The 24,451-nt window shown below is 40.8% G+C and overlaps 2 protein-coding genes and 1 long non-coding RNA gene across 7 annotated transcripts in view; 1 reads left to right on the top strand and 2 right to left on the bottom strand.

Annotated features, from left to right (window-relative positions):
* Positions 1-24,451, bottom strand: part of LOC113500262 (thymosin beta) — a 292,534-nt gene that overhangs the window by 250,232 nt on the left and 17,851 nt on the right. The gene's annotated exons all lie outside the window — the stretch shown is intronic.
* LOC113500258 (WD and tetratricopeptide repeats protein 1) lies at positions 162-19,819 on the top strand. Of its 2 annotated transcripts, none has more exons than XM_026880973.1 (13): positions 162-644; positions 728-839; positions 6,403-6,581; positions 7,025-7,226; positions 7,622-7,739; positions 8,188-8,297; positions 8,856-9,032; positions 9,429-9,556; positions 9,824-10,068; positions 15,162-15,324; positions 16,244-16,412; positions 19,061-19,222; positions 19,684-19,819. In XM_026880973.1, the coding sequence occupies exons 1-12, from the start codon at positions 448-450 to the stop codon at positions 19,220-19,222; spliced, it is 1,962 nt and encodes a 653-aa protein (XP_026736774.1). In that variant the 5' UTR covers positions 162-447; the 3' UTR covers positions 19,684-19,819. The 2 variants fall into 2 exon arrangements, with proteins under 2 accessions (XP_026736774.1, XP_026736773.1); XM_026880972.1 differs by having other exon boundaries at positions 8,856-9,044.
* LOC113500266 lies at positions 846-3,868 on the bottom strand. 4 transcript variants are annotated; one of them, XR_003401178.1, is made up of 3 exons: positions 3,835-3,868; positions 2,535-2,871; positions 846-1,691 (listed from the first exon to the last, which is right to left on the bottom strand). It is a non-coding gene; the product is annotated as an uncharacterized LOC113500266 (long non-coding RNA). The 4 variants fall into 4 exon arrangements; XR_003401175.1 differs by lacking the exon at positions 3,835-3,868 and having other exon boundaries at positions 2,535-2,689; positions 2,779-3,320; XR_003401176.1 differs by lacking the exon at positions 3,835-3,868 and having other exon boundaries at positions 2,535-2,689; positions 2,789-3,320.

Here is a 24,451-nt window from a genome sequence, read left to right as displayed (position 1 = left end):
CATGGTTATTAATAGACATCAATACTTCTTTCTGGTAATAAAAAGCTACGGTCTAATCGAATATTATCATATTCAAGCATTACGTTATTCTTATTCGCATGTCATGCAGTTTAATATATTGAAAATCGATTACTCGATTGATTTTCAGCCTTATAAGAATCGAAAACAAATTGCTGGCAACTCGGTGACAGCTGTTTGACCACCCTACTTTTATTTTCGTAAGAATTAACTTCTCTTCGAGAATAAAGCTTTTTGTTGATTGTATTTGTTTGTTCATTGTGTATTCTACACCGGACATAAAATTATTTTCGGGGACATATTCGTGTGTGTTACACAGTAATGTGCAGTGAAATGTTTAACACTATTAATAGATTGAGCCGTAGTTAGTTTGTTGTATCGTCTGATTGTGATGGTTGATCAGACATATTGACAAGTTATTTAGCAGAGATGGGTAGGAGAGAGGAGCCCGCTTGGGCGACTGGCACCGTGGGCATGGTGGCAGCCAGGGAACGCGGGGACTTGGACAGAAAGTTTCAAACTAGGCTCACAGTGACCCGACCTATGATCGACAGATTGGGTCTCGAGAAAGAGCTCCACGGGCATATGGGATGCGTGAATTGTCTGGAATGGAACCACGATGGATCGTAAGTAGCGAGGAATCCTTGCTTGTTGTCTCAATACTTGTACTATGCAGATAGAAACGTAAAAATGACGAATATCGTTATAGAATATTGGCGTCGGCGTCTGATGATCTCCACGTAATGCTGTGGGATCCCTTCCGGTATAAAGAGCTCATGAACATATCTACAGGACATACTGGGAACATATTCTCTGTGAAGGTGAGTTGGTCCACAAAGCACCCTCAAACATGGGAACAGATATTATTTGATAAAATCCTATTAGAGTAATACTCACAAGGATTCAAAATAAATAATTTTATTTAATTGTGTTACACTAAATATCTTCTTATCTAGCATGCAAGTAGCATGAGCTATATTCAATTGATTTTTCTAGAAGCCTAGGTATTCTTGATATTTTGTAATTATTCAGAAACCTAAACAATGGCTGTATGTGCAATACTTAAACATACAATAAATGAAACCACAATGCTTTCTGATGTTGTTATAATAAATTGGAACAATGAGTCATCAATATTTATTGTTAATTATCATGCAATGTTGCATCCATAATTTAATTCCCTATTATATTACCTTTTGTTTTCATTTATTTAAATTGTTTTACAATGCTATGCAATTTACATCATATTCTGTCGCTAAGGATTTTGATTTATTACATAAAACTAAATTAAATTGCTTACACCTACATGAATTTGCTTTAATTTTTCTGGCACATTTCTAAATAATTTGATATAGTTTCAAAATTATTTGTCAGATATGTGAATGAATGCCTTCAATATTTTATAACAGCTAGCCATAAATAATGCATGCAGACTTCATACAATCAGAATTTTTTGAAATCAATCATACCACCATAAGTTACTTGTAAAGGTATACATATTAGACACTAAATCATTATCTTCAGCACTATACTCCACTAGCAGACTTCAGCCTTATGCCAGGTCAGCCTTTCATAACCCAATAAATATGGGCTATCCCTTGGTTATGTCATTTTCCGGAGTAACACACAGGAAAAAGTCCCGGCCCGCTCTAATGACTCTTAAATCAAAACACCTAGAAGGCAAAGGAAAATCTTTTTAGTCCAACAAAAGTATGAAACAATAATTATTTAAAAGCAGATGTTTTATAAAAATAATAGAAAACAATTGTAACTTATATTTCTATTAGGACAGGCATAATAATACTTGTAGGCATGAACAGTTGAACTCGGTTGGTAAATATGATAATGAAGAACATGCCTTTCAATGAACTATTGTGTTAAGGATTCAGAATGTATGATTGTGTAATTCTGCATAATAATATATTGCCTGCGGGTCAATTTATGCTAGGTTCAAATATTCCTATAAATTGAGGCACTAGAATAATCTTAGCTATTTACAATAAAATAAATGAAAATCATAATAATTATTATAAATTGATTATAGTTATTGCTGGAATAATGCCAGCCTGTAAGTTTCTCATTGCTGGGCACAGGCTCTTTTCCAGAAAGGAAATCATAAAGTAATCATATTCCTCTTTCATTAAATTTTTTCTCTTTTTGAATCTTACTTTTGAACTGTTAACATATTTCACTTCTGTTTAGTGTTACAATACTGCCATGCAGTTTTGTATTTTACCTTGGCTAGTCTATACCTAGTGTCATCCAGTTTTATTTTGCCTGCAATAAAATTCCATGCTGGTCCCTCCAGGCTTTCAGTGGCTCAGTGAAATGTCCTTGTAACCCAGTTATCATTGTGATAAAGTAGACGTTGTTTGCTTAATGATAACCCACAATTGCTGATTAATTATGAGTTAAACCTATTATTACTGGTTGGTAAGTTAAACAATAACGCTATATGACTCATATCAAAGGATAATAAACTAAGATTGCCAGTCATGGTTTTGATAATTACTTACCCTGTATTATTAAATCAATAAAATCGAAAAGCATAACTGTTGCCATTGTTGAAGCGAGAGGGTGCAATATACATCGCGTAGTGGCGTCTCATGTCATGAGTATTCTTTATTGCACACCAAATGAAGGCCTACGAAAGATTTCCACCCCCTCTTCGCTGTGGATTGTAAAATAAATCAACTACAATTATATGGAAGAAAATTTAAAGTATTTCTGAGTTTTTAGGAGGGAAAAATTGCCGCTCACTCAATTTTACCAGGGCTTACTCGGTCTGGGTGTCCATGATGATTTCCCCGCCTTATACAAAACGGCCTACTCGGTCTATGAGGAAAGACATCCCTGAAAACATGAGTACAGGATTTGAGAAATATAATACGCGTAAAAAATGAAGTTCTCAGGCCTCGGGCTTCGTCATGTAGGCATAGTATATTACTAACATACACAATGTTATGAACGATAACTGCGCCACAATCGGTAAACCACAGGATAACTTATTCAAGTTTGCAATTCGCTGAAACAATTATTCATATACGTGTATATATTTTTATGTTTATGTCTAAGTCTAATACGTATAGTAGATCTTTTGTTAAACGCCTACTTTAAACCGCGATGCTTCGCTCTCGCTTATGTAAGGCATCACAAATAAACCTTCCTGCTTATTAAATTAAATTTAAATCGGTTGGGCGATTTTTTATTGGGTTGAGATAGTTGAGGAGGTGAGATGAGCAGAGGCTATTTGTAAAACACTAGTATTTTGCCTGCTTTCGGTTAGACTGGAAGCCGACCACAACGTATTTGCGGAAAGGCTAGGCTGATGATGATGAACGTAGATTTCATAGTTTTAAAAAAGAGAAATAATCCTATATTGGGATACTGCCTATGAAAACTAAACTATTGCTGGGGAAGTCAAAAACCGAGCTAGACAATGTAAGGCGCTGTCATGGTGCCAAGTGCCAGAACTTCAACCATATTTTCTTTAATACCTTGGTAGCTAGCAGTACGTTAAACAATTTATACCATTCTGAACATGATATACAACACCAAATTGATTGATTGTTACGGAAAAATAGATTTGATTGGGTTACAATAGACACATATAGCACAAGGATAACTTGCCTAGGCAATTGAAGACACATAAGACTGAATATAGGTACAGAAAAAGGTTTGTATTTATCTTTTTATGGTAGGTATTTGCGTAGAAATGTATATAGAAATGCGTCTAAGTAGTATACAGCTTTTCATATTTTTATAATAACTATCGTGAGACTGATTCATTAATAAATGATGTAACAGTTTACTCACGCGTATTTATTTAGTCGAACTGATTCGACTCGCGATCCCGCCTCCGGTTTGGTCCGAAACTAGTCGGGCTACCCCGATAATTACGCGTGAGTAAACCATTGCATCATTTAATACGCTTTTCATGTCCATTTTCTTTTTGGATTATTTTGCTCACAGATTATTAATATTTTATAAATAGGCTCACAGATAAGATAGCTAAACTAAGATGGTAGGTATAGCTGGGTTCCAAGAAAAGATTCGGGTAAAAATAATGCAAATACCATATAAAGTAGGCTATTGAAGTATAGAACTAAGAGTAGGAAGGTTTCCTTTATTCGATACCTAATAATAAACATGAATCCTCTATTTAACCATTGACTTCTAGCACCACCGCAGGTTATTCACAAAAACTCTCAGTTCGAAATCACCCTAGAAAGATAAGCTGACCCTATTTCTTTAAGGTGAAATTTTGAGAAAATTAGACTTAAACAACACCACTTCGTAAAGTATCGTATAAATGTGTCCGTGTTTGTAAGTCTGTTACTGTGGCAGTGATAAACTACGATCAGCTGTTTAAAAATAATTTTCACTTTTCATGCTTAACCTTGTGTGTAACATACCTTATTCTTACCGTCAAAACAAAATGGTTTGCTGTGTCATCCTCATGACTACGCTATTTACCTAGTTATTACTTCATTACGTGTCTGATACTTATCTGTGACGTTACACGCTATTAAATCTATCACGACGCTAGTTTGATAGAAACACAAATATTCCTATATCCTAGTTTCATACCTTTTAATTGCATTTTTAAATTTTAAAGGTATAATTTTTGAGTAATTTTTGGTTTTTAAACTATACTAATTGCTCGCCGTGTTGTCAGCCTTTAAGTTTACACTAGACAATATGTTTGTCTAGTCATAAAAAAGTGTAAACAAACTTTGTTTAACCTAAATTAGTAGATGACATTCGTTAAACATTATACTGTAGCGAGGGTAAATGTTTTGCTATTGTGATGTTTAAAGAATATCATATGAGACGACAAAGAAATCGCTATAAGAAGCCCAGATTTGTCTTTAAGAGGTAGAGGTCTATGCCATAAGCCCCAGCGCAAACGTTACTGCTTCATCTCCTCATGAGCAAGAATTCAAAGCTCCCAAAACATAACAAGATATGGCGCCCAGACGTATAATAATCCATTCTAAAATTTACTTCAATTATAAATGCGAATGTATCTCTGTCTGTTTGTCTCGCTTTCAGGCCAAAACGGGAACTAAACTAAATTTGGTACAAAAATAACCTGAACAGGGACATAGGCTTTGTTACAGGAAAAAAGGGTTGCAAGGGGGGTAATGGGGGTCAAAAGATAAGGCCAATTACCGATGTGGTCACAACTCGTTCACGGTAAATGAGTTCTTATAAAAATCTTGTTTGTGAATTACTATTGTAATAATGTGTTAAATAACTGTAATTAATTTTAAATAAAACACTATTAGCATATTCAACTCAAAGAACGATTAACATTGAAAAGGAAGTTATTTTTATATGGATACTGTTTCAAAATTCTCTGAACCATATAAAACAATAGAATATGAGTAATTTAGGTTAGTTATGAAAATAATAGTTTCCTAATGATGACAAATATGTTTAAAAACAACTTGTTTATGTGGTGTTATGGGGATTCCCACTATTCGTAAGAACCACACCCTTTTATAGTGTGTGAGACAATGATTTACAATAAAATTAATTTATTCTAAAATAAACGGAATAGCAAAAATATATTCTAACTAGCTGTTGCCCGCGACTTCGTCCCCGAAGATGTAAGTTATCATTTATACCCGCCCTGTTTTTTTTCACATTTTCCATTGTATCTTCGCTCCTATTAGTCGCAGGTTTATTCAACACAAAAATATTTTTTCAATTTGGACCAGTTGTTCCTGAGACTAGCGCGTTCAAACAAACAAACAAACAAACCAGCTTTATATATTAGTATAGATTAAGCAAAGTCTTCTGGGTTTATTGTGGTGGTGAATAAAAAACAATGAGTTATATTAGAGCCTAGAAGTTAAATACGCGATTGCCATCACAAGTAGTTTAATTTAAAAAAGCGTGATGGGTCTATTTTTATTTATTTTTGCCTTTTCCTTGATGTATTCAAGTGCCCTGATCTGATACCCTCATGACAATAGCAAACAAATAGCAGTTAAAGGAAAAAACGCGTTGGACCTAATAGTATGATGCGCTCTGGCAAAATTCAAGACGAAATTGCTAATTACATATTTAAAACATTTATAAGTTTTTATACTCGATAAAAAAGCCTGGTAACAATATCCTGGCATCTTAATTGGTAAAGTGCCTGAAAATACTGTAGAATGCGCGCACGTGTAAAACACTTGAGGTACATCAGAGTCATAACAATCGAGGTAGACAAAAGACTTGCGTGCGTTTTGTCTATAGCCCTTACCCCCGCTCTGCCGCTCACTAACTTCAGGAGGTCACTAGCACTTGCGTGCCCCCTATACATAATATTCGCGTTTTGTATCCGTTAATGCCTCATAAATAATGAAAATAAATTATTTTGTCTTCCAGTTCCTATCCCCTGACATAATAGCTACATGCGCAGCTGACGGCACAGTCCGAGCGCGGAGCATCCGCTCCAACTCGCCCCTACTGGAGTGTGTGTGTCACTGCGCGAGGGTCAAGAGGCTCGCAACCGCGCCCGACAACCCACATCTACTATGGTCTGCTGGAGAAGATGGGCTTATACTGTAAGTATAACAATGTTGATAATATACTGGTTATGGAATAGATTAAAAAACCTGACAGTCTAGCTTACTCAAAAGTGTAATTTTCTGTCTTGAATCACAAAATAACGCCTATGAAGGGTTTTTCCTCGTCACACGTGTCTATTATTGCAACTTTTGTAAACCAGCAATATAACCAACGAATAATAACCACCACTAAGCTTGGTGTGTCCCGGGGAAAAAATTGACAGTATTGTAAAATATACAACAATTCATAATATGACTTATCTGCCTACCAGTGACCGCAAAACCGGTCTGCAAAGCAGTTGATATGGTGGGAACTGAATACTTCAAAATGTTCAAGCTAGAATCTGTTTAAAAACGGTCACGTCAACCTCAAAAATCCCGCCTATAAGTAAATCCTTACTCAAGACAAATCTGACGTAAAAATATTTGTTTTTGACTAGACAACACGACCTCCGCGTAGCCCACACGTGCAACCCAGACGCAGCCAACGTGCTAGTCAACCTACTGAACCACATGGGCCGCTACGCCGAAGCCAAGTGCGTGGCGGTCAACCCGCGCCGCCCCTACCAGCTGGCGGTCGGCGCGAATGACTTTTACGTACGGCTCTATGATACCAGGATGATCAAGCTGGCTAGGTTACAGGTAAGACGGAGCTATCGTTATTCTAGTCAGTTTTCTGGTAAAAACAAGAATTAAGTCTTTCATAAAATAACTCGGAGGTGATCTGGTTTGGTGGTATCGCAAATCCGATTCAAAGTGCCAAATATTATAATACAGTTATGTTAATGATTATCGTACGTTGAGTATGAAACTTAAAAAAAAATCCTTGTAATTCGGAAATGTGGGACACCATAATGAGGTCCACTATCCACACACCACCATAAACGAGGCAAAGGTTCAGATAAGAGGTCGGAAATGTCTTTTGCTTCTACTGATAAAATGACGATCCTAAATCCTGAGCAGATATTTCTGAAACCGTCCTCTACATGATTCCGCGTAGCCACATCGATGTTGACGTTGTCCATGCTCCCCCGCAGCTGAACGGCCCCACGAGCCGCCAGATGTGGGAGCGACAGAACTTGCGGTCGACGCGCGCGGGCCACGGCGACCCCGACAACAACATCCCGCGCGCCGCCGTGCATTACTTCGCGCCCGGTATGCATCACACCACACAGAAACACGCATTTTCCTACAGCTAATCAAAATAATCTTGTTAATTTACGTTTCAAAATGTATCACAGACAGCATGGAATTGACGAATCTTATTCCTTTATGTTACTTTACACGTTACTGAGTTGGAGTTATCGGTAATTCAAAATAGCCATTTTGGCATCAGGTTCTGATTCGTCCATCAGACGAACCCCGCGGTTTTCTTTCTGCGGGCAAAATCTCGATTAGTTACTTACCGTTCAAAATGACTCTACAAGGCTTGCACACTCAAAAAATATTACTGTGCTCTTTGTGTAAAATTCAAAGAATTTTAAAATATGTAAGACTAAACTAAGTAGAAACAGAACCTGCTGATTATTCTATCGAACTGCAAGCTTAGCTTAATCTTACCCTCGCAAGATTTTGTCTCTGATTGTAATTGAAATATTTCCAGGTCACCTGTCAATGGAGCCCAACGAGCACACGTTCCCTAAGAAGGCGACCACGTACGTCGCCTTCAGTCACGATGGTAACGAACTGCTCGTCAACTTGGGGACTGAACAGGTACTGTACATTTAGTATTTATATAAAAAGAAGGATAATATGGAATCAGAGAAAGCAGTCGAATGTGCGATCCACTAAATTAGGTATCGGGGTCGATGATCGAGCGTTCACATGTTTCCGGACTTCACCTCTTACGGCAACGAGCGCGATATACTAGACCTTCTAATATTATAACAGCGAAAGTTTATATGTAGAGAAACAGACACCTAAACAAACATCCATGTTCCTTCTTCACGCAAAAACCACTTAACGGATTTAGACGACACTTGGTACACAGATAGTTTATAACCAGGATTGATACAGAGGGTAGTTTTATCCAGATTTTTTGTTCCAATCATTTTTGTTCGGTAGCGGGTGAGCCCAAGGGCCTGTTGCCCGCGCCAGCTAGTAGAAATAATGTCTGTAGCAGGAGGACATCACTATCACTATATACCTCGAATGTTTATGGAAAGCGATTTACTTTTCCATAAAGTCCGAGTCACTCTAATTATAGACAAATAAAATGATGATGTCATATTTAATAATCGTATTTCTTATGTTTTACATTTATTATTTCAGATATACCTCTTCGACATAAACTCAGCGCGACGGCCGGTTTTAGTAGAAAGCTTCGTGATCCAGCACAACCACGGCAACCGGGAGGGAGAGAACAAGACTCCGCCTAAGAACGGGACCAACGGGACCGTGGACCCGCCGCAGCAGCTGCCCGACAGGGTGCGCCAGCTCAAAGAGATGGTGAGATACGTGGTACTTTAATTTGAGCTTTTTGTGTATTAGTGTAGAGTGTAGTTTTGAATTTGTTTTTGTGGCTGAGAATGCTGCTTGACCCCTCACGCCTGACTTTCACGCCTCAACCTCACGCTTGACCCTCATGTCTGATATTCACCGTATCCTCATTCGTCCGTGTCCTACCCTCACATCTGACCTTCATGACTGACCGCTAATACCTGGAACTCTAGACGCCTCACTCCTGATCCTCACGCTTGAGATTTGTGACATCACTCGCTAGATTCTTCAAACAGAAATTTATTCTTTCTTCTCTATTTCTGTCTCTACCATTATTTACCACCGTCCCGAAATTGCATTTAAGTGGGTAGCAGTATGTTAGTTTTCATGATGCTTGTGTTGCAGGCGAACGACTTCGTGAACAAGGGCGACTACTCGACGGCGGTGGACTTCTACAACGACGCGCTGGCCGCCTGCCCCGACTGCGCCATACTCTACTCCAACAGGGCCGCCGCGCTCATGCGCAGGGGATGGTGAGACACACTACTATCTAAGAGGAGGGTTAATGTAGTAAATACCACTTGAAGGTATGGGTCGTCAAAGGATGATAGAGCTAAGTGACATATTATGAAATAAATACTGGTTGCCGTAAGTTAGATCGCGGCAACCAAAACTATTCAAAATTTACTCAGCTGCTTAAATGGTCATACAATTCCCGTGTACTTACTCCTCGTGTATCTTGAATTTTCTCAAGCATTAAATATTTTAATCCAATGATAAATGTATTTTACAATCCACAGGACTGGCGACACATACGCCGCAATAAAAGACTGTTACAAGGCCATAAAGTTGGACTCGTCCCACGTGAAGTCTCACTTCCGCCTCGCCAAAGGCCTGATGGACCTGAAGCGGGCTCGCGAGGCCCACGAGTGCCTGATGTACTTCAAGGACAAGTTCCCGAGGCATGCCACCAGCCACGCCGTGTTCCTGCTGCAGAAGGATATCAATGTCGCCTTGGAGAGTATGGAGACTACTCCTGATGAAGGTATGGTATACGATATGTACTGTTCCCTATATCTCAGTGGGAACGGGTAGTGTTTGTGGGTTGTTTAAAATCACAGTGGTATACAATAACACCCAAAATGTTGGCTAAATTATGTCTCATTACCACAGTTATCTTAATAAAAATCGGCTGAAAAATTGTTACTCTCATTTACAACTAATAAATTTCCAAATAAAAGTACTGTGAACATATTTAGAAGAAGTAATGTAGATGGCGCTAATACCTAGGATGTTGAAACGGTTATTTTTTGCATGAGTGATTAATGTAATTGGTTGCGCGTAATATGTATGTTTAATTTTTTAATTGCGTCATCTGCCGGCAATGCCCCGCACTTCATAATGGCCCTGCGGCTGTTTGGGTTCCGACAGAACCCAATAGGCCCAAGACCCAATGGCGCTGCATCTTAATCATTGACAATCATCGTGTTCGGCGCTAAAATTCAGAAATTCAAAAATTCAAGATGTCAAGATTTCAAATATTTTTCCTTCTTCTCTGCTTGATTGTGCCTCCGCAAACGTCGTTCTTGCTTTTTGTGAAAAATAACCTTCGATAGACCCGCAAGGAGTGCAGTGTTCCACAACTGGAGTGCCGTGATCCTGCGACTGGTGAGTCCGTGTAGTTTGACGTAGTTATAATATTTATCATATATATTGCCGCACCGTACCGCTCCGCCATCGACTTACGTTTCTTACCAGTCCAAATCCCTCCACTTCGCCTGGAGCTAATTACACGGTTAACATTATATTTTTTGGTCCTTCGAGCCGGATAGATCAGCATAACACCCATTTCTAATATTTCTAACGTAATACTAATTTCAGTTTACGTATTCCCACATCCGCCATATTTGTAAAATTGAATTTTCTTGGTTACATTTCCTAATCAAATATGGAAGGTTACAAATTAAAATTGTTACGATCTTTTAAGTCAGAAGTTATTTTTCAAAGGCTTACTAAATTGTACCATCAATCTAAAAAAGTTGTCTGTACTGCAGACACGCGGTCAACTGAAAACTTTATGGCAGACTCGGAAATGCTTGACGAAATGCGCCACGAGTTTATATCATTCGTTGACAATATTAACCAGTTAAATATGGAAATTAACCCAGATTATGAGCCCGATTTCAATGATTTAGTTTCCTTTGAAGATGTCTATACTTGTATAAAACGTGTGCGTAATAATATTAATTCCGCTAAACAGCAACATAATATACCTTCAACATCATTACAACCAGTAAAAAGTATTGTTAAATTACCGCCCATAGTAATTCCTTCTTTCGATGGCAAACCTGAAAATTGGCCCATGTTTTATGAATCCTTCAAAGCGAATATACATAACAACCCACAGCTGTCTGACTCGCAGCGGGTTCAGTACCTAATAGGTAAACTGACGCATAATGCATTACAAATAGTCGCCGGTATTGTACCAACGGGCGAAACTTATTCTATTATTTGGAATAGCTAGTAAAAAAGTACCAGGACAAACGCTCCTTAGGAACTTTCTATTTAAACAATATTTTCGAGTTAAAGAATTGCTTTCATTCAGCAAATTCATTTAATTCATTTATTGAAAAGTTTTCTGCGTCAATCGCCGCTATCAAGCAATTAGATATTCCCGATCTTACAGATTTCATATTATTACATTTTGCAATAAAAAGGTTAGACATTCAAACCGTACAATCTTTCGAGTTATCCGTTCGTGATACCGAAATACCCACTTGTGAGGAACTTATTTCGTTCGTACAAGATCAAGTTAAAATATTAGAACGTTCGGACAACAATAACAACTTTTCTCAAAACCGTAATTAAATTAACTTACTAGAATCGCAACGGAAATATGTAAAAATATTATTTCGTTTTAAGGAAAATGAGAAGTTACGCACTTTTCATATTAACCGGGTGCCGTTCGGTCTTAAGTCTAGTCCTTTTCTTGCCATGCGCACGGTTCGACAACTGGCGACAGATGAAGGAAACCGCTTCCCTGATGCAGCTTCTATTGCTCAATCCAAGTTATATATGGATGATCTAGTGACCTCTGTTTCTGATGAGGGTAGCGCTATATGCCTCGCTAAAGAGCTTATAACTTTATTTAAAAGTGGTTGTTTTGATTTAGTCAAATGGGCAAGTAACTCATCCGCACTTCTTGATAGCCTTTTTTTTTTTTTGTTTAGTCGGGGGAATCCTCATGGACACCCACTCCCTCGGGGGAGGAAATGGTTAGTGTCAGACTTTTACTGACTAAACCTGAACCGCCGTGCTACGTCATCCGCGTTTTTGTGTCGGTGTATGGCAATGCGTTGCAATCCTTCATACACACTTCTTGATAGCCTGCCGCATTCTCATCTCGCCCCAGTTAATTTCTCTGACGATGCCAGCAACAATTTGAAGATTTTAGGTCTCTCGTGGATTCACCACGAGGACGTTTTTTTGTTGACTACTTCTTGTTTAGGTGATAAGTGCACAAAACGCACCATACTGTCTTTCATCGCGCGTCTATTTGATGTTCTGGGTCTTGTATCACCAGTTATAGTATACGCGAAATTACTTATTAAAGATCTTTGGATAAGTAAAGTGGACTGGGGCGATACTCCTCCCGAACATATAGTTAAATGTTTTTCAATGCTTGTGAAGGAACTACCTTTGTTATCTAAGATAAAAATACCTCGCCACATCGGTGTTCATAATAATTGCACCGTAAATTTAGTAGCCTTTTGTGATGCAAGCCTTAAGGCATATGGTTGCGTCATTTACTTGCACATAACTGATGAGGTAGGAAACATTGTTGTACGACTTTTGTGCTCTAAATCTAAAGTTTCTCCTGTCCAGATTTCAACGCTCGCTCGTTTGGAGTTATGTGCCGCAGTTTTGATGTCACGTCTAGTAAGGATCGTGCTTGATACCTACAGGGCTCGCACTACAATTTCCGGTGTTTACACCTTTTCTGATTCAACTATAGCCCTTTCGTGGGTTCACTCATTACCACATAAGCGGTCCATATTTGTCAGCAACCGAGTAGCTCAGTTCCAGGAAAACCTGAATCCTCAGAACATTTATCATGTCGCAGGAGCTGAAAATCCTTGTGATTGTCTTTCTAGGGGATTGTTACCCTCCCAGTTGATTGATCATGATCTCTGGTGGAACGGTCCTACTTGGATGCGTTCTCCGCCTGATGTGGCCAATACAATCTGTTTCAATGACATCATGTGAACAACTTCCTGAGTTTAAATCAAATACTTTGACAACTACCGTTCAAAATACACCACCAATACTTTATGAACGTTTTAAATGCATTTCATCTTGGAATAAATTACTCCGTGTCATTGTATATGTCTTACGCTTCGTTAAAAATTACCGCTTTCTAAAATTATTGTAGCCTCCGATTTAAATATCGCTGAGAAGACTATTCTTCGCTCGGTCCAGAAGGTACATTTTCAAACTGAAATTGACAGACTAAAGAAAAATGATCTACCATCTAAACAATTTAGACATCTCTGTCCTTTCATTGATGAGGATGGAATTCTTAGAATTGAAGGTCGACTCTCAAAGTCCGATTTACCTTTCGAATGGAAACATCCGGTATTGCTACCAAAACGTGACCATGTCGTTGATCTTTTAATAGATTATCACCACGCCAGATATATTATTCGTAAACGTGTTCGTATGTGTAATACTTGTTTTCGTTTGTTACCTTCTCACCCAACACCTAAGATGGCTGATCTTCCGTCATATCGTGTATGTGAAACAAAAGCATTTGTTCACACAGGAATAGACTACGCTGGTCCAATTAGAATCACTTTAACTCGTAGACGCGGCCAACATTCCCAGAAACGACGAATCGAACGACCACCCGACGAATCGAGTGGAAAATGATTCCTTCCCGTGCACCACATTTTGGTGGAATATGGGAGTCCAATATTAAAAGTATTAAAACTCACTTGTTTCGAGTGATAGGAAATCAACTCCTCACCTATGAAGAACTTTTAACTGTATTGATGCAGATTGAATGTTATGTTTGTTAAATTCGCGACCGCTTCGTTTATTATCTTCCGATCCTCAACCGGAAGTGTTAACACCCGCACATTTTTTAATGTCTTCTGCTATTTCAAAGGAGCGTGTTAGTCTCACCGTCCGCAAAAAATTGCTTGACCAATTAGTTCAATCTTATTGGAGGAAATGGAGATCTGAATACTTACATACGCTACAAATTAGACAGAAGTGGTGTACTCCTGAGAATCCAATTCGTGTTGGGACTGTGGTCCTTATTGATCAAGACGACATTCCCCCTTTACGATGGCCTCTTGGCATAGTTCAGGAAGTCTATCCTGGTAGTGTTGATGTAGTTAGGGTCACATTAGTAAAATCCAAAAATGGCACGTTTAAACGACCTGTAGTCAAACTCTACCCAATACCTACGCAATAATTAAAGTTTTCTTTGTTTTATACGTAATTCCTTAAATATTGTAGTATTAAATTCTTATTTTCAGTAATATTCTTATAATTTATATTTGAACTATGACTTAAATTTGCAATATATGCAATTTCTTAGATTGGAATTTTTCTCACTCTTTCGAAAGTTCTTCGAACTTCCAAGGCGGGTAGCATGGTTGCGCGTAATATATATGTTTAATTTTTTAATTGCGTCATCTGCCGGCAAAGCCCCGCACTTCATAATGGCCCTGCGGCTGTTTGGGTTCCGACAGAACCCAATAGTTGGCGCTGCATCGTAATCATTGACAATCATCGTGTTCGGCGCTAAAATTCAAAAATTCAAGATGTCAAGATGTCAAATATTTTGCCTTCTTCTCTGCTTGATTGTGCCTCCGCAAACGTCGTTCTTGCTTTTTGTGAAAAATAACCTTCGATAGACCCGCAAGGAGTGCAGTGTTCCACAACTGGAGTGCCGTGATCCTGCGACTGGTGAGTCCGTGTAGTTTGACGTAGTTATAATATTTATCATATATATTGCCGCACCGTACCGTTCCGCCATCAACTAACGTTTCTTACCAGTCCAAATCCCTCCACTTGGCCTGGAGCTATTTACACACTCCATCAATAATTTTGTGTTGTGACGTTGTCCAGCCCCCGGCGAGACAGAAGAGAACCAGACAACCAGCGTGTTGGAGCGACAACTGCGGACCGCCGCGCTGGACTACTCGCAGCGGTTCCTGGGACACTGCAACACTACTACAGACATCAAGGAGGCCAACTTCTTAGGGCCTGATGCTAGTTATATCGCTGCTGGGTAAGTGGCGACCTTGATTGGATTTTTAGGTAGTAAAGAATTTAATCCTTGTGTCGCGGTGGTTTTCTCAAACGAACCAGAATCGAATCACGTGCAAAAAGACACCCAAATCAGAACAGGCATTTGTAGATCATACAAATGGTGGCTAAGCTATAACCGCATAAGTGAAACGATCACAGGTTAAGCTATGCTTGACGCGGTTGGTCCGTAGATGGGTGACCATATTTGTCATAACGAGTTCCTCCGTGTTTCGGAAGGCACGTTAAATGTGGGTCCCGGCTGTTATTCCTACATCTTTAACAGTCGTTACAGGCAGTCAGAAGCTTGAAAAGTCTGACAACCAGTCTAAAGAAGGGGTACCATGTTTCCCAGGTAACTGAGTTGAGGAGGTCAGATAGGCAGTCGCTCCTTGTAAAACACTGGTTCTTAGCTGAAACCGGTTAAACTGGTAGTCGACCCCAACATAGTTGGGAAAAGGCTAGGCCAATGATGACAAATGTTTGTCCTACACGGGGATCGAAACCACACGTTGCGTTTGGCGTGGAGATCTGAACTAGTGGGCTATCGGTGCAGTTGATTATTCTCAGTAAGCTCAAAAATTTATACACCGTGATTTTTTAAGGTTTTTTTACCTAGGGGTATTTTACGTCGGGTACATGAACTGGGCTCTTTTTGTAAGACGACTAAAAAATCACCGTGTATAAACTGTGCCTGATCAATTTATCCACGAAACAAAATACTACTTGATCAAGCAATACTTTTGGTTGTCCTATGATGATTGCTCGTGGTAACCAATGCTTTTACGTTAGCACCTGCTGGTTTGGTTGCTGATGTCATTGGATGCTCTTGTGGCAGATTTGGTCCGACACTTCCTTTGTCTGAAACACTTTCGTCACTGCATGTTGCACTGTTGCCGCAGTTCTGACGACGGCAGCCTGTTCATCTGGTGCCGCAAGTCGGGCAACATCGTGCGCTGCCTGCGCGGCGACGACTCCATCCTGAACTGCGTGCAGCTGCACCCCAGCACCTGCCTGCTCGCCACCAGCGGCATCGAGGCCGTCGTGCGCCTGTGGAGCCCGCGCCCCGAGGTAGCGTGTCTGTACTGTAGCTGGCCACCAGCGGCATCGAGGCCGTCGTGCGCCTGTGGAGCCCGCGCCCCGAGGTAGCGTGTCTGTACTGTAGCTGGCCACCAGCGGCATCGAGGCCGTCGTGCGCCTGTGGAGCCCGCGCCCCGAGGTAGCGTGTCTGTACTGTAGCTGGCCACCAGCGGCATCGAGGCCGTCGTGCGCCTGTGGAGCCCGCGCCCCGAGGTAGCGTGTCTGTACTGTAGCTGGCCACCAGCGGCATCGAGGCCGTCGTGCGCCTGTGGAGCCCGCGCCCCGAGGTAGCGTGTCTGTACTGTAGCTGGCCACCAGCGGCATCGAGGCCGTCGTGCGCCTGTGGAGCCCGCGCCCCGAGGTAGCGTGTCTGTACTGTAGCTGGCCACCAGCGGCATCGAGGCCGTCGTGCGCCTGTGGAGCCCGCGCCCCGAGGTAGCGTGTCTGTACTGTAGCTGGCCACCAGCGGCATCGAGGCCGTCGTGCGCCTGTGGAGCCCGCGCCCCGAGGTAGCGTGTCTGTACTGTAGCTGGCCACCAGCGGCATCGAGGCCGTCGTGCGCCTGTGGAGCCCGCGCCCCGAGGTAGCGTGTCTGTACTGTAGCTGGCCACCAGCGGCATCGAGGCCGTCGTGCGCCTGTGGAGCCCGCGCCCCGAGGTAGCGTGTCTGTACTGTAGCTGGCCACCAGCGGCATCGAGGCCGTCGTGCGCCTGTGGAGCCCGCGCCCCGAGGTAGCGTGTCTGTACTGTAGCTGGCCACCAGCGGCATCGAGGCCGTCGTGCGCCTGTGGAGCCCGCGCCCCGAGGTAGCGTGTCTGTACTGTAGCTGGCCACCAGCGGCATCGAGGCCGTCGTGCGCCTGTGGAGCCCGCGCCCCGAGGTAGCGTGTCTGTACTGTAGCTGGCCACCAGCGGCATCGAGGCCGTCGTGCGCCTGTGGAGCCCGCGCCCCGAGGTAGCGTGTCTGTACTGTAGCTGGCCACCAGCGGCATCGAGGCCGTCGTGCGCCTGTGGAGCCCGCGCCCCGAGGTAGCGTGTCTGTACTGTAGCTGGCCACCAGCGGCATCGAGGCCGTCGTGCGCCTGTGGAGCCCGCGCCCCGAGGTAGCGTGTCTGTACTGTAGCTGGCCACCAGCGGCATCGAGGCCGTCGTGCGCCTGTGGAGCCCGCGCCCCGAGGTAGCGTGTCTGTACTGTAGCTGGCCACCAGCGGCATCGAGGCCGTCGTGCGCCTGTGGAGCCCGCGCCCCGAGGTAGCGTGTCTGTACTGTAGCTGGCCACCAGCGGCATCGAGGCCGTCGTGCGCCTGTGGAGCCCGCGCCCCGAGGTAGCGTGTCTGTACTGTAGCTGGCCACCAGCGGCATCGAGGCCGTCGTGCGCCTGTGGAGCCCGCGCCCCGAGGTAGCGTGTCTGTACTGTAGCTGGCCACCAGCGGCATCGAGGCCGTCGTGCGCCTGTGGAGCCCGCGCCCCGAGGTAGCGTGTCTGTACTGTAGCTGGCCACCAGCGGCATCGAGGCCGTCGTGCGCCTGTGGAGCCCGCGCCCCGAGGTAGCGTGTCTGTACTGTAGCTGGCCACCAGCGGCATCGAGGCCGTCGTGCGCCTGTGGAGCCCGCGCCCCGAGGTAGCGTGTCTGTACTGTAGCTGGCCACCAGCGGCATCGAGGCCGTCGTGCGCCTGTGGAGCCCGCGCCCCGAGGTAGCGTGTCTGTACTGTAGCTGGCCACCAGCGGCATCGAGGCCGTCGTGCGCCTGTGGAGCCCGCGCCCCGAGGTAGCGTGTCTGTACTGTAGCTGGCCACCAGCGGCATCGAGGCCGTCGTGCGCCTGTGGAGCCCGCGCCCCGAGGTAGCGTGTCTGTACTGTAGCTGGCCACCAGCGGCATCGAGGCCGTCGTGCGCCTGTGGAGCCCGCGCCCCGAGGTAGCGTGTCTGTACTGTAGCTGGCCACCAGCGGCATCGAGGCCGTCGTGCGCCTGTGGAGCCCGCGCCCCGAGGTAGCGTGTCTGTACTGTAGCTGGCCACCAGCGGCATCGAGGCCGTCGTGCGCCTGTGGAGCCCGCGCCCCGAGGTAGCGTGTCTGTACTGTAGCTGGCCACCAGCGGCATCGAGGCCGTCGTGCGCCTGTGGAGCCCGCGCCCCGAGGTAGCGTGTCTGTACTGTAGCTGGCCACCAGCGGCATCGAGGCCGTCGTGCGCCTGTGGAGCCCGCGCCCCGAGGTAGCGTGTCTGTACTGTAGATGGCCAAAGCCTTGCTGTTGGATGGAAATTGACCTCTTATAACTCATAAAAGCAAGCCATAGTTTTGGATACTATGAAGTACTAAGTTTCTGTATAGCTGTTCCTATTCGATTCGAGGTCGTAGTGCATATAATAACTAAGTAAAGGATCGTCACCGTATTACTTGTCGCCTTGATGCCAGAAGGCGTTAATTTACCGTGAACAAGTAACCAAAACGGACAAGCAGCATAAATATAATAAAATAAGATAGGTGATTCACTGAACTGATTGTTGGTTGTCGCAATCAAACCTATGGTGGTTGTCAATCATTAACACTAGTTCGTTATGTTTGCACTAAGCGGTATAGGTTTATTTTTGCTTCGGAAAGTGTGACGACAGTGTCATTAATAAGGTCACGTGTACGGCAGGACGGTCACGAGGAGCCCCGCACAGTCCGCGACTGCGGGTCTGCGGCGCAGGCCAACCAGCAGCGCATGCGCAGCGACCCCTTCGAGGCCATGCTGCTCAACATCAGCTTCGCGGGAGGGGCCGACCGCGACCTGCACTCGCCCGCCTGCAGGCCCACATAGGTACAGTAATATTCTTAAATAGTTTTCTATGCTTTCGAACGACTTTATAACAGTTGGGTGATTCTTAGGAAAAAACTAACACAAATTAAGGATGTAAATCCCCTCACCACACTTGTAATACTGCAAATAATGAGAAATTAAATATTCTGTGTCTAAGCTCGTACAGTGCGACGGCTGTTAATAGATTAAGTAAGAATAAATACGATTAAACACTACAGTTTCTTTAACCATTTAGTGAGGATAAAGGCGTCTTTTACTTTTGTATTTTTTCTTGAGAACACCCGGTAACAAGCGATAAGGACAGAATACAGTCATGGCCGAAAACAGTCAACAATTAGAAGGTTAATGAATACAAACATAAATCTTCCCCTAATTGTCTTACCAAGTAGTCTTCTCCCCTTTCCAAAAAGTGTTTAATTATCAAGAAATATTGAAACTGATACGACGTATTTCTCTTTCAGGTAACACCGAATAAATTGATACTACAATATTTATAGCCGTATAGAAGCGCGGTCGATAAAAGACACATTGTAATCATCACTCAAGTCATTGTAAATAGTTACTATTATATACATTATTATATAATTATTAATACGCCGTTATTATTATTATTTCCACCTTAAGTTTATTTATCTGTGTACTACGTAATAGACGCGCTCGCGATTATTTATTTACAGTAAATAGTTTGTATAAACTGGTTTATTTCAAGCTTTTTATTTTATGGTGATGAATATTTGTGGGGAAATTGTGGCATAACTTCGTGACATGTAGAGACAGGTTTACAGGAAGATTTATTGACATTTAGGTTCTCTCTCTCTCAAATAATGCTTTTTTAATGCTCGGTTAAATAAGACGTAATTGCGCAATGCGTGACCCTTCGTTACACGTTGTCCTTGTTGTAGCCGTCGTTTTACATCGCCTATGTCGAAAGACCCACGGTGAAGGAGTGTACCGGCTAAAACCGTGGCAATGCATTTTTGTTTCCACACATATGCACGTTTGTTGTTGGAGCAGACTTTGCAGAAGCGTGGCTGTTTGGGTCCCGACCCAAATGGGAACGCTTTTGTAGATACTGCTCCAAGACCGACTGATTTTAAAAAGGATTCCCTTAAAACGATAGTTATACAGAAAGTTTGAAGATGTTGTTCTCAAGAGTTAGCAGTAAGTACGGTTTTAACAGAAGATTTGGCCTAAAAGATACCTACCTATATTGTGCATTGGCTTGGTGTATTATCAGTACTTGATTATCTCAATTAAAGTAACTAAAACACAATCATAAGCGCGTCTATTACGTAGTCTGTAGATATCCAGTTTAATGTTATGTGCAAAGTTTGAACAAGGTGCCAAGCTTATTGTTTTGTTTTCTTTGAATATCGTGTCTTGGAATGGAAAGAAGAGAAATGGGTGAAAAATGATTTATTTTACAATTTATTTTGTAATTTTTGTTGTGATTAGTCAGTTGGTTCCTTATATTTAGATATTTTATATTCGACGCTAGTTCTTAAGGCACACAATATGTTTTGACTTAGAATAAGTTACGTGATACAAATCATGAGTTATCGCAGTGGTTTCATGGTGGAATTCTTATGAAGAGGCAGTATAAGTTTTGTTTAACAAGTTTTTATTTTTAATTTATGTATTACTGAATATTATCGCTGGGCGTAAATAGGTAAAACACACATCTCATATATCAAAGAAATTATACTGGAAAATAATATTTCAAAACAAAATTAAGATATTAATCTAAAAATTTGTACAATATCTAAACTTCCCCAGAAAAAAGAGAAACTACGATTTTTAATATATTTGCCACTTTACGGGGTCAGCGCGATCAACTTACCCCATACTAAGATCTTAATCAAGACTTACATTATTTAAGAGAGATAGTGCAGAATACTTAGCGAACCCTTCCAAGCGGTCTCATTTCCAAAAAAAAAAACCGCTTTTCAGACACATTTTAAGACGTGGCTTCGTACCCTACTGTATTATTTATGTTCTCTGGTCATGGTTATTTTAGTTTTCTTTCCCTTTAGATATTATAACAATATTTTATATGGTTTCGGAAGGACCTACGTGTGATAGTGAGATGAGAGTCGATCTCTTATGTATAAATTAAACGTGTTTGATATTTAGTTTCGCAAATATACTCTTTTGTATCCTTTCTACTTACTTATGTTGTTCGCCTAAGTTTTTATTTTAACTGATGTTATGTTAAATCTTTTGTTAATACTATGTAAATACCTATTTATTGTGATATCTTGTAGTATCACATCATTTATTATGAATATTATTTAGATATAGTTCATATCTTCCATATTTGTACTAGCGTATATTGTAAAATATTTTATTTTGATCCGTAAGTAAAACCGACGGTAACAAATTGATTGATTCTTAAAAAAAACTTTTTAGAAACAAAATATACTATATGTTTTACCAGACTCCAGTAATATTTTAAATATTGCTCCGGTGTAATGCTCTGTTGCTTTTTTGATCATCAATATTATCACTATTATCAACTTGTCATTATCAGCTTTATATAAAGTCCTCTGCTTGTCAAAATGGTATATGCTATTGTGCATATTGTACTGTGGTAATGCCATAATCATCTCATCATCGAATATTGATCAACCAAGAACGAATTTGTATGGCAAAATGAGAAAGAAAGTTAATTATTTTACATACACGCAAATTATATTTTAAAGATGTACGAGGTCTCATTTCTCGGTCGACATTTATTAAGACTTACAATTTACGCTAGTATGAATAATGCTACTGTATCAACAACAAAACTAGAACGTTGACTAAAATAGTACCTACTTATAATATATAATTATATATATTAAGATAATGCCTTGAATATTAACAGTAACTCATTTATCTCTAGAATTCCAGATGTCAACTGTGGTTATAATATTCAAATACCTATGTATATGTGGAATATATTTCGAATCTCAGGTAATGGGTGTATATGTTTTTAATTTTCATAAACCGCTGTTTTACTGCAAGTCGAACTCATTATATATTATAACTAGCTGTTGCCCGCGACTTCGTCCCCGTGGGTAGAAGATATAAGTTATGATTTATACCTGCCCTGTTTTTTTTCACATTTTCCATTGTATCTTCGCTCCTACTAGGCGTAGCGTGATGGTTTAAAAGCCTAAAGGTTACCCTAAAGCCTTCCTTGATTAATGGTCTATTCAACACGAAAATAATTTTTCAATTTGGACCAGTATTTCCTGAGATTAGCGCGTTCAAACAAACAAACTCTTCAGCTTTATATATTAGTATAGATTACTAATTGAAAACTTCCTTATTTAACCATTCAAGTATTTATTATTTAAGTAACTGATTGCTTGGAGTTTATTTTCAATCTCTATTATTTGTTGCGTCTAAAATGATGACTCATTAAGATGTAACAGACTATTTATAATTTACTATTGTTATAAAATGACTGCTATTATACTTGTATCGAAGCAAACTATAGTAGTACTTATATAATCTCCCACGGGGCTCGAACCTACTGTATATCTTCTTTGAGTATTATAACCACACATAATCTTATGTTACAAACTGATAGATATTGTTTATAATCAAAATAGTCTTGTTAAATGAACGGAGCTTCTGCCTCGTGTAATATACATATACATAGATAGTTTGTATACTAATATAATAAAATAAATATTTATATACAGGTTAATAATTATAATACGCGCAGTTGGGCTAAATAAATGGTCGCCTGTTAGATATTTAATGTAGTTTTTGTTTTATTTTCATGTGCTTAAAAACCTACCATTGTTGTATCGCCATCTTTGGTGAAAGCGAGACGCCGCTCTATGAAAGGCAATACGCTGTCCCGCTTCCACTTAAAGAGATGCTGGTATATCCCCAAAAAATCATTTTGTTATTGATATTCCCTTAACAAGTATGCTACTATTATTTTTTAATGATTGATAATAGATTATTGATTTACCTATCTATTATCTAAGTATGTTATAACTGCTGATATAGAGTCGCAGGCCGACTTTATGTTATGACCGTTTTTATCCAGTTAGCTTTGATAACTCATGCACCAGTAACAGCGCCATCTATTAGTAGCTATGAGCAGGTTCTCATATTTTTCCATTTCAAGAAGACTAATATAACTTTCGTTCCCTATACCGTCTTCCACAATTTTTAATACCTGTATTTACCACAAAGAGTATTTATGAAGGTAAAATAAAACGAAATAAATCTTCCAAAAATATTTAATTTGAATAATATTCTTACAATTCGAATTCAATGGCTGCAACAAATAACTATATATCTAGATAAGTAGCTAGTCGTATGTAAACACATTATTTATTACATTAAAGTGCGTGTCCTTATATTCCTCACACAATTTTTTCCTTTAGTTGGTGTATATTAGCCCGACTGCGCAGAGCCATTGTAAGCTCACGTAGACTGTATAAGAATGCGCTTTGCCAATATTCCCGTTTTGTAATAAATTATAAACAAAAACTTAACTATTATTTTTAAACTCAGATAGATGTTGATATAATAAAGATTTGTTAGTATTCTAGTGTTTTATTTATTCGGGCTCGGTTAATATTAATGACTTTCACAAAAGTAGCTCAAACAATTAAAAATATTCATCAGTCTGCAATCAGTTTAGACATCTCTGTGTTCTTTTATCTTATTAGATTGTCTCCTTATTAAAATAATAATGAATTTACAATAGCATAAAAAATAAAACTGACTTTAAATATAAACTACCGAGCCGATTTTCATAAAATTTAGGATTATTCGACCAAATGACACAACTACGATGAGAAATCTATTTTACACATCATCCAGTCCAAAGTTCTGAGGTAACAAAGATAAAAAAAAACCTGTTGAAACGGGCTCTTCCTCCATTTGAAGTCGGTTTGAAATCGGTTTATTTGCTAGCTAGCTTAAACTTTATCTACAAATAAATCACGAACATGGACAAAAGGAATATTTAGTCACACACATATTAAGACATAGTAAACCAAAATTACATCCACAATATCAATAAAGCAAGATCTTCAATCATCTTCTGCATATCTTCTGTGTGTGGTACCTCGCAACTAGGTGTAGGAACTCAGCCCCCGTTGGCGCATGGTCACCGCCAACGGTGGTGGAGTTACCAGGCCCAGGTACGTCCGGAGAACTTCTAGATACTTCTAGAACAACCCCAGATTGAAGGGGTGAGCTTCTTTGGTCCGGTCT

The sequence above is a fragment of the Trichoplusia ni genome, chromosome 13 (assembly GCF_003590095.1).
Source record: "Trichoplusia ni isolate ovarian cell line Hi5 chromosome 13, tn1, whole genome shotgun sequence".
Lineage (NCBI taxonomy): Eukaryota > Metazoa > Arthropoda > Insecta > Lepidoptera > Noctuidae > Trichoplusia > Trichoplusia ni.
Note: the sequence above shows the minus strand (reverse complement) of the source record. Positions and strands in the feature narration are given on the sequence as shown.

Bases quoted from the DNA above. Each gene is read 5' to 3' on its own strand.
- LOC113500258 (XM_026880972.1), top strand. From the start codon at position 448: ATGGGTAGGAGAGAGGAGCCCGCTTGGGCGACTGGCACCGTGGGCATG. The intron at 7,740-8,187 runs GTATGCATCACA...AAATATTTCCAG, and splicing joins CGTGCATTACTTCGCGCCCG to GTCACCTGTCAATGGAGCCC. The intron at 15,325-16,243 runs GTAAGTGGCGAC...CTGTTGCCGCAG, and splicing joins GCTAGTTATATCGCTGCTGG to TTCTGACGACGGCAGCCTGT.